This window comes from Galeopterus variegatus, unplaced genomic scaffold, assembly GCF_000696425.1.
Source record: "Galeopterus variegatus unplaced genomic scaffold, G_variegatus-3.0.2 Scaffold9627, whole genome shotgun sequence".
NCBI classification, from domain to species: Eukaryota; Metazoa; Chordata; class Mammalia; order Dermoptera; family Cynocephalidae; genus Galeopterus; species Galeopterus variegatus.
In genome coordinates this window covers 44133-54014 of record NW_007735738.1, presented here as the reverse complement: position 1 = coordinate 54014, position 9882 = coordinate 44133, and the positions used below count along the sequence as shown (strand labels likewise).

Below are 9882 nucleotides of genomic sequence, written 5' to 3'. Positions count from 1 at the left end.
CCTCAGTGTCGCGCCCGTACCGGACCGGGACCGGCCACGGGATTGCAACCCTCAGTGTTGCTCCCCCACCTCGCTCAGCCAGTGAGCAGCCGGTCTGTATGTGGGATCCGAACCCTCGGCGGGAGCGCCACCACGCTTCCCAAGCGGCGCACTGTAGCAGTGCGCCACCGGGCCGGCCCATTGTGGTTTTATTTTTTAAAAGTCCTCACATGTGAGATACTTCCTCAAGTATTTCGAGTATTTACAGGTCAAATGGTATCACAGCTGGGATTTTCTTTAAAATATTCCAGGAAAAAAAGTAGTAGGGCAAAAAAATAAGGCAACATGTTGATAATTATTGAAGCTGGACTCATTATACTACTCTCTCTACTTTGGTGTCTGACGAAATTTTCCACTAAAAAGGAATTTTCCACTAACTTTTTCAATAAAACGTATAAATCAAAGCAAAACTCTAGGTTCTGCTGCTGAAAGAAATTTCAGCAAGTTAAGGAGAATATGAACGTTCTCACTTTCCCTACCATATCCAGCATCACAAAAGTGTCCTTGAAAATGTTATTTCTAAAAAGGTCTTCTAAGTTTCCCAGACTACAGATGTTGTTGCTATGACTGGTGAAACTAACCTGTACCCTCTAAAAAGTCTGTAACTTTGATTAGTTGTCATACTTAATGTGTTGCCCTGTTAATAATACTTAAATTGATGCCTCTGTTTTCTGGAAGAAATACTTGGAAATTTCCTTTATTAAGTTAGAAGATCATCACACTTCCCTTTTCTCCCTCATACAAAATAGGTACTTTTCCTTGTACAAGAGGGAGAGAAAAGCTGAGAGTCAGCTGGGGTTTTTTTTACCCCCTCCAGTGGCTGGCCAGTAAGGGGATCCAAATCCATGACCTTGTGTTATAAGGCTGTGCTCTAACCAATTGAGCTAACTGGCCAGCCTTGGATTTCTTATTTGAGTGAAGTTTGAGAGTTCTGACTCATTTAATTGTATAAGCAGCATGTTGGGCTCCTCTGCCTGCAATGGTTGAGTCAGGGCGGGCAAACAGCCTAAGCCTCCCCAAGTGGAAGGAATCTTGGGATTTGGAGGTTGGGGGCTGTGTAATGGGAAAGGTCTTTCCCACTGGATGTGGGCCTGAGAAGATACAATCTGCAGTCTTCAGTTCTAGAAGAGAGAACTGTTTTGAGCCTAAAGCCAATGCAGAGCAATCAGATCCAAGAGACAGAAAGAAACAATCTTGGTGACATTGTTTGGAATCCTGGGTCAAGCTGAGCCTAAAGTCCTGAATTTTTCAGTTACATGAACCAGGAAATTTCCTTCTCCACTTTTGGCAGATGGCTAGTTGAGCTCCCAAATCCATTTTCCCCATATTTTTTGGTAACCGAGTTTAGCTAGGCATGAGCCGCTTAGCCTCCCTTGCATTTGGATATAGCCAAGTGACTAATTCCTTATTAAGCTTAAAAGAAAATAACTTGCCCTTCTCGTCTACACTTTCCCTTTCCCATTGGTTGGAATACGGACATGGGTATGACCCAGCTGCAGTCATACAGAGATCAACACCCAGGGCCTAGGGGATGGTGAAACAAGAAAATGGAAGGGGTCTGGATTCCTCACGTCTGGACTGTTAGAAGAGAATGAACAACAGTGTCTATTTAAACCATTCCCTTCTAGGGTCTCTTTGTTACAGCATCTAAACGCAAACCATAACCAACACAGGGCTGAGGAGAGCTAGGCAGGGGGACGATCTGGGTTTCCTGGGGGCAGCCTGGAGAGAAATGGTGAAGATAAAGGAGACAGCAAGATGGCGTCATCATGGAAAAATCCTCATGGTTAAATAACAAAAGAATTAATGGGTTTTCTGCTGGAATAATGGAAATTTTTTGGAACTAGATAGAGGTGATAGTTATACAATACTGTGTATGAACTAAGTGTTCACTTTAAAATGGTTAATTTTAGGCTTGCTGGTTTGCTCAGTTGGTAGAGCATGGTGCTTGCTATACCAAGGTCAAGTGGTCAGAACCCCCTACAAGCCAGCTGCCAAAAAAAAAAAAAGTTAATTTCATGAATTTTACATCAATAAATTAAAATACAAGGAATAAGAACAAGGATGTCTGAAGTTCAAAGTAAACTTGTTTTCATTCCTGTAATGTGAACCCCTTCTCTGTCCTCCACATCTCTTCAGCAGTATCCACATCAACTACACATTGCCTGTGGGTGTGGTTGGGTTGGAAGTTTGTGAAAAATCGGGCAGTGTTTACATAGACTTGGCCCAGAACACAGAAAGCAGACATAGGACAGGGAAATGGTCCACAAACTGAAAAAACTCTGTAGAAGCAGGAATTCAGAGCCAGAGGGGACCAGGAGACCATTAACCCACACGGGGTTCTCAGCTACTGTGGATGGGGCTTTCGTCCTTGAAGGGAGAGGTTCAAGCAATCTGACGGGGTTGCCAGGAAGCAAACTGTTATCTTGGACACAATTAATAACTGTCATCTTCTCCCCTATCTCGTGGCAAAGTTATCCTAATTTCACTCTGGGTGAACTATCCTTTCTCTGACTCTTGTCTAATCTGCTGTCCTCATTGGGATAGAGCTCATGACCTGTGCTAAGCCAGCTAGCACGTTCATTAGCTTGGGACACGTAACCCAAAGTGGACCAATCAGGACCAAGGAAATAAATTTTAGGATTTTCTTTAAAGCTATTTGGGAAATAGATGCCTCCATTCTCTGGCCTGGGAGTTGAGATGATATAAACCACTTTGAGAATGGGGCTAATCCAGAAGTGGAACTGAAAACTGAAGTCCTCATTTGAGCCCCAAACCAAGCCAGGCTTGAAGCCTGATCTGTGCCCATTCTTTGCAGTTAGGTGCACCTACTAAATCCACTTCTTTGCATAAGCCAACCTGGGTTGGAGTTCTACCTGCAATTGCACTAATTCAGACATGTTAATGTCACTGAAAACAAAAGAAACTTACTTCAGATGCCCCCTCCCCATTTGGGGATAATGTAGGCTTACAAGGCCTAATTTGAAAAACTTGGGGCCAGATGCTATATATTGAAATTCAGAATTTTCCACAGTGTAGAAAGTAATATGGTATATATGTACCATTCATTATGGAAACTATTAACCTATCCTCACAAAAATTTTATGAAATAAATGTAAATATTATTCCCATTTTAGAGATGGGAATCTGAGGCCCAGGTAGGTGAAATGACTTGCCCAAGGTCACTCAGCCAGGAGACTGCAGAACCAGGATTTACATCTAGGCCATTGGCTGCAGAATCTTGTGTTTTTCCTTCATGAAATCTGCCTATATCATGGGGACTAAGGTAGGTGAAATGACTTGCCCAAGGTCACTCAGCCAGGAGACTGCAGAACCAGGATTTACACCTAGGCCATTGGCTGCAGAATCTTGTGTTTTTCCTTCATGAAATCTGCCTATATCATGGGGACTAGTGTGTTTTGGGGGACCTCTTCCTGTAGCACCAGGCCCACACCCCATTTCAGAGGCTGGGAGCCTTCAAGAGGCCCCAGCCTACCATCTGCCCTGCATTACTCACCTCCACTAGAGAGACGTCCTTGAAGTTGGTGTCAGTCAGCAGGATGAACTTCTCATTAGGAATGCCACCCAGGATGAGCACAGGTGCCTGGTTCACAGTGTGCCACAGGGGCCTTGATGGGGCATTCACAAAGTACTGGGGCATCAGGTTGAAGAGCTGCCAGGGGAGGGACAGGAGGGCTGTTCACCCACTCTCCCCACCCTCCCATGGCTCCACCTCATTTAGGTAAAAGCCAGAGTCATTACCCTGACCCACAAGTCCCACATGATTTGCCCCCATCACTTCCCTGACCTCATTCCCCACCACTCTACCCCTTGCTCACTTTCTCCTAGCCACAGGAGCCTCCTCCCTGCTTCATACACTTACCAGGCACATTCCCACCTCAGAGCCTTTGCACTGGCTATTCCCTCTGTATGAAATGCTATCCCCCCAGTATCCACATGATTCTCTCCTCTTCTTTAAGGCTTTACTCAAATGTCCAACCTTCTCAACAAGGACTTTCTTGACTGTTCTATTAAACACTGCAATCTTCTCCTGCACAGACCCGATCACCGCGTTCAATTTCTCTCCAGAACACTTGCCACCTTTTACCATATGGTGGAATTTACTTGATTTTCTTTTCTTCTTTTTTTTTTTTCTTTTTGTCTTTTTTCGTGTCCGGCAACGGACCGCAACCCTCAGTGTCGCGCCTGCACCGGACCGGGACCGGCAACGGGATCGTAACCCTCGGTGCCGCGTCCGCCCCTCGCTCAGCCAGTGAGCGGGAACCGGTCTGCATGTGGGATCCGAACCCTTAGCGGGAGCGCCACCGCGCTCCCAAGCAGCGCACTGTAGCAGTGCGCCACCGGGCCGGCCCGGAATTTACTTGATTTTCATGTTTACTGGTTTGGTGTTGGTCTCCCCTACTAGAATGTCAGCTCTATAGGGTAGGGATATGGGTCTGTGCGTTCACTACTGTGTCCCCACGATGCCACGGTGTGTGCTCAGTAGATTCCTGCTAATGAATGAACGCACCATGATTAAGAACAGGAGTCAAGCAGACATAGTTTCTTGTCTCCTTCCTTGTGTACATGCTGAGAGATTATTGGAAAATGGTTCCATCCCTTTGGGGCCTTGGTTTTCTCCTATTTAAAATGAGTTTCTCTAGCCCAGACACACACACGCTGAGCGTCCTCAGGCACAAATCCACCTGCTTAATCCTCCCCAGCTGTGACTGGTGAGGTAGCAGTTTCTCACAACAGAATCCTCCAAACAAGAGTGGGGTTGAGGGGTTTTTTGCTGCTTAGCTAAAAATAAGCCAGTGGTGGGAAAACAAAGACCAATGTGGAAGACCTTCACCCTGGAAGATGCTGTGAATGGAATAGTCTTCCTTCCTTCTCCCACTGTACTGAAGAAACATGGAATTCCATGTGTGTTACAGCACAGCTCCCCCGTCTCACAGTCCATTCACATGGAGGAAACCAATGTCAGGGGGAAGCTTCTGTAGAACTCACAGTGTAAAAGGATATCTCGTTTGCACGACAGCTGGAAGGAAGTGGCCATAATATCCTTTTGCCCCAGTGCTATCCAAAAGACAAACAGATTCTCTTTACACTTTCACTAGGGAAATGTTTAGGGACTCAGAGCAAGTGCAGAATTTACTGGGCTGCCATAAAACTCTACTGGCTAACTCTTAAGGTGAAGTAAATGAAGGGGCAGAAAGTTCTGGAACAGTTTGCTAGCCATTTCTGCACAATCAGGCAAACTTCTCCTCCTAGCTAGAGTTCAGTTTGCTGGCTAATCTTGTGCTTATTGGACAAATCCAGGTTGTCCTCCTGTATGTAAGCAGCCACAGGGCAGAGAGGAATGCCTGTCACCTTGATTGCTGACCCTGACCTCAGGTCTATACACACAAAAAGACCAGGTAGAACTTTTTTTTATCCCCAGCGCAGGTGATTAATCATGGACTGAGGCAGGCCCTTGGTTGAAAGCCGGTGGAGCGTAGCTCCCGACATCTGTTTTGTATTAGCTATTGCTGAAATGCCAGTGGCCTGAAACCATTTAGAAAACGCAGCTCTCCGTGCCCTCTGTCTCTTTCTTGGCCTCTTCCTGTGTCTCCAGCTGGTAACCAAGTGGCAAATATATTTAGGAAGCAGCAGCTAGTACCTCCCCCAACAATGCCAAGGGCCTTCCATGCTGGGGCCCCCAGATGGTGCGTTTTAGGTGGAATTCTCTGTAGATGCCTCTTGCATTCATTGAGGGACCAAAATAACTACATGTTGTTGCTGAGTTTGATGGGGAGAAAAAAACAAATTAGGCAGTCAGTTTTGTGTTCACTGAACTCTCGACAGAGGTAGACACAGAATGTCAGACCTTTTAAAACCGGGTGTTTAATTATCATGTTTTTGTCGCCCCGGTCACAGTCCTCTTTGCTTTTCACTACCTCAGCCTCAGAGGAGAGACAGAATCCTGATTGAAGAATAAATATCTGCAATGACAGTCACAAGATAAGCTTATGATGTGGCTGGATAAGTGTAGTTTGCAGCCACCAGACAGCTGGCGCTGAAGTACAGCAATATCTTATGTGAGCAGTTTGGGAATGTATCTCATGTCAAAAATAAACAGTAGGAAAGTGAGAAAATTCCTTTGTACTCCTTTCTTTCCTCCCTGAATACCCTAAATCTTCCCACTTAGTCACTCCTGTTTTTTATACCAATCAAACTCAAGTGTAAAAATATGTGTGCCCCGTTCCAGGAACCAGAGCAAAGGTTGAGGGTCACAGCTGCAGGGGCTGGTGCCACTTTCTCCAAGTGCATGTTGGGTGAAGAGCAGGTTCAGTACCTCACCCACCAACCTCCTGATAAAATTTCACAAATAATCAGAATAAATAAAATAACCATACAAAATGGTTTTAAAGTGAGGCATGGTTGTATTTTTCATAGCGAATACATTAAAAAAAAATCACTCTTTTTTGCTTTACCTTTTCTCCATAGAAGGTAAATAAAAATAATTGAGGTTCAAAAATGAAGAGAGCTACTTGAAAGACCTTGGCATTTTATTCAACTCTTTCTCCTAATAATTGAATAAAAACTGGTCCTGTCCACCCTTATCTCCTGCCTAGACAAGGCAGCACCGTCCTTGCTGTCTCCCTGCTCCTGCCTGCCCCAGCACAGTAGGAGGGTGCCTGTGAGGCCTGAGTCAGACTATGTCCCTCCTCTGCTCAGAGCCCTATCATGGCTCCATCTCACTCAGAGTAAAAGTCACGTCCTCACCATGGCCCGTGAGGCCCTAACAATTTCCCCCATCGTCTTCCTGCCCTCTTTCCTCCCGCCCTCCCTCTCGCTCACTCTGCTCCAGCCACAGGAGCCTCTCTTCACAGTTACACACACGGCCCTCCTTCCTACTTCCAGGCCTTTGAGCTGGCTGTTCCCTTGGCTTGGAGTGCTTTCCCTAGCTCTCCTCATGATCTCCATTTTTGTCACTCAGGTCTCTGCTCTAGCCTCTTCAGAGAGACCTTCTGCAACCACCCCTGCTAAAACAGTGGCCCCCTACTTTCTAACATATCACCTCATTCTATTTTCTTCACTGCATTTATTATTCTCAGATATTATTTTATTTTGTTTTATTTATTTATTTTTTATAAAAAAGATGACCGGTAAGGGGACCTTAACCTTTGACTTGGTGTTGTCAGCACCACGCTCTCCCAAGTGAGCTAACCGGTCATCCCTATATAGAGATCCGAACCCTTGGCCTTGGTGTTATAAGTACCACACTCTCCCAAGTGATGCATGAGCCAGCCCTAGATATTATTTTATGTATTTATTTGCTAATTGTCTGATTCCCTGGTGGACTGAATCCACAAGAAAAACCTGACCATTTTGTTTACCACTGTATCACTTGCAACAAAAAGAGGGCCTGGTTCATAGTAGGTTTTAAATGAACAGAATATTCACTGAATGAACAGGTATTATTCCTGCACTTTACAGATAAGTGAACTCCATGAACCTCTGCATAGTGAACCTCACTCTCTAGTAACTTCTTGCTAACATTTACTGAGCCCTTTCTGTGAACCAGGCACTGTACTAAGTGTTTCTTACATAATTATTTTGTGAAAGGGGTGTGATTGCTATCACACCCTCATTAAGGATGAGGAAACCTTGGCACAGAGAAGTTAAGTAACTCGCCTGAGATTACACAGCTATTACCTGGCAGAGCTGGAATTTGAACCCAGGCAGCCTGGCTCCAGAGCCCAAACAATTAACTATCATGCTCTACTTTCTCCAAGTAAATGTTAGTCAATGGCAGACTCAAAACCAAATCTGCAACCTCAGAACTTCAGATCTGGACTACAACACTCTATTGTCCTCAAAAAGCTTACTTGAGACAAATCTAGAAAAAGAAAAAAGTTAGGGAAACCAAAAAAAAAAAGAAAAGAAAAGAAAAGAATAAAGTTAGAGGACTCAAACTTTCCAATTCAAAAACTTACTACAAAGCTACAGTAATCAAGACTGTGTGGTACTGGCATATGGATAGATATATACAGCAATCAAATAGAATTGAGTCCAGAAAGAAACTCTTACAGGGCCGGCCCGTGGCTCACTCGGGAGAGTGCAGTGCTGATAACACCAAGGCCCCGGGTTCGGAATTTTTTTTTAAAAAAAAAGAAACTCTTACACGTATGATCAATTGGCTTTTTGGTGTGTGTTTCGGTGGCTGGCTGGTACAGGAATCTAAATCCTTGACCTTGGTGTTATAACATTGCACTCTAACCAACTGAGCTAACCGGCCAGCCCTGGTCAACTGATTTGTGACAAAACAATTCAATGGGGAAAGAATAATCTTTTCAGCAAATGGTACTGTGACAACTGAATATTCACATGTAAAAGTTGGATTCCTACCTCACACTGTGTTAGTTTAGTTTAATTTATACAAAAATAAACTAAAAATGGATCAAAGACTTTAATGTAAAAGCTAAAACTAAAAACCGCTTAGAAGATATGAGTAAGTCTTCATGACCCCTGATTAGGCAAAGCCTTCTTAGATGACACCAAAAGCACAAGCAAGAAAAGAAAAAAACTGACAAATTGGACTTACCAAAACTAGAAAATTTTGTGCTGCTTTATGCTGGGTAAATTATATCTTAGTAAACATAAAACTTTTGACCTTTAAAGGACACTGCCAAGAAAACAAAAAGACAACCCACAGAATGGAACAAAATATTTACAAATTATATATCTGACAAGAGAACTAGTATCTAAAACATAAAGAACTTTTACAACTCAACAATAAAAAGACCCAATTTAAAAATGGGCAAAGGATCTGAATAGATATTTCTCCAAAGAAGATAAATGGCCGATAAGCACATAAAAAGACATTGGCAGCATCACTAGTTAAAAGGTAAACACACATCAAAACCACAAGGAGATACCACTTCACATACACTAGGATGGCTATAATAAAAAAGATGGACAATGTGGGCCGGCCCATGGCTCACTTGGGAGAGCGTGGTGCTGACAACACCAAGTCAAGGGTTGAGATCCCCTTACCGGTCATCTTAAAAAAAAAAAAAAAAAAAAAGACGGACAATAACTAGTGTTGGTGAGGATGCAGAGAAACTGGAATCCTCACACATTGCTGATGGAAATATAAAATGGTGCTGTTGCTTTGGAAAATAGTCTGGCACTTCCTCAAAAGTTAAACAGGGTTAGAATTTGACCCAGCAATTCCACTCCTAGGTATATACTTGTACCAAAGAGAACAGAAAATATATGTTCACACAAAAATTTTACACAAATGTTCATAGCAGCATTATTCATAAGAGCCAAAAAAGTGGAAATAACCCAAATGTCATCAGTTTATGAATGGATAAACAAAATATGGCACATCCATACAGTGAAATAGTAATCAGCCATAAAAAGTAGGTACTGATACATGCTACAACATGAATGATACTTGAATACATGCTAAGTGAAAGAAGCCAGATACAAAAAGCCACATATTATATGATCCCGTGTTTACAAAACGTTCAGAATAGGCAAATTCACAGGGACAGAATCAATGTAGGTTAGTGGTCTCCAGGGGATGGAGGGAGGGGAAATGGAATGGGGAGTGACTGCTAATGGGTTTAGGGTTTCTTTGGGGGGAGATAAAAGTGTTCTGGGATTGGGCCGAGCCCGTGGCGCACTCGGGAGGGTGCAGCGCTGGGAGCGCGGTAGTGCTCCCGCCGCGGGTTCAGATCGGGTTCGGATCCTATATAGGGATGACCGGTGCGCTCACAGCGCTCACTGGCTGAGCGCGGTGCGGCCAGTCTCAAAAAGGACAAAAAAAAAAAAAAAAAAAAAAAAAAA

General features: G+C 43.8%; 1 protein-coding gene across 1 annotated transcript in view; it reads right to left on the bottom strand.

Annotated features, from left to right (window-relative positions):
* The window catches only part of CATSPERG (catsper channel auxiliary subunit gamma), a 27749-nt gene that overhangs the window by 16157 nt on the left and 1710 nt on the right, over window positions 1-9882 (bottom strand). The window contains 1 exon segment of the mRNA XM_008593772.1: window positions 3557-3712. Coding sequence (XP_008591994.1) covers window positions 3557-3712 — 156 coding nt within the window.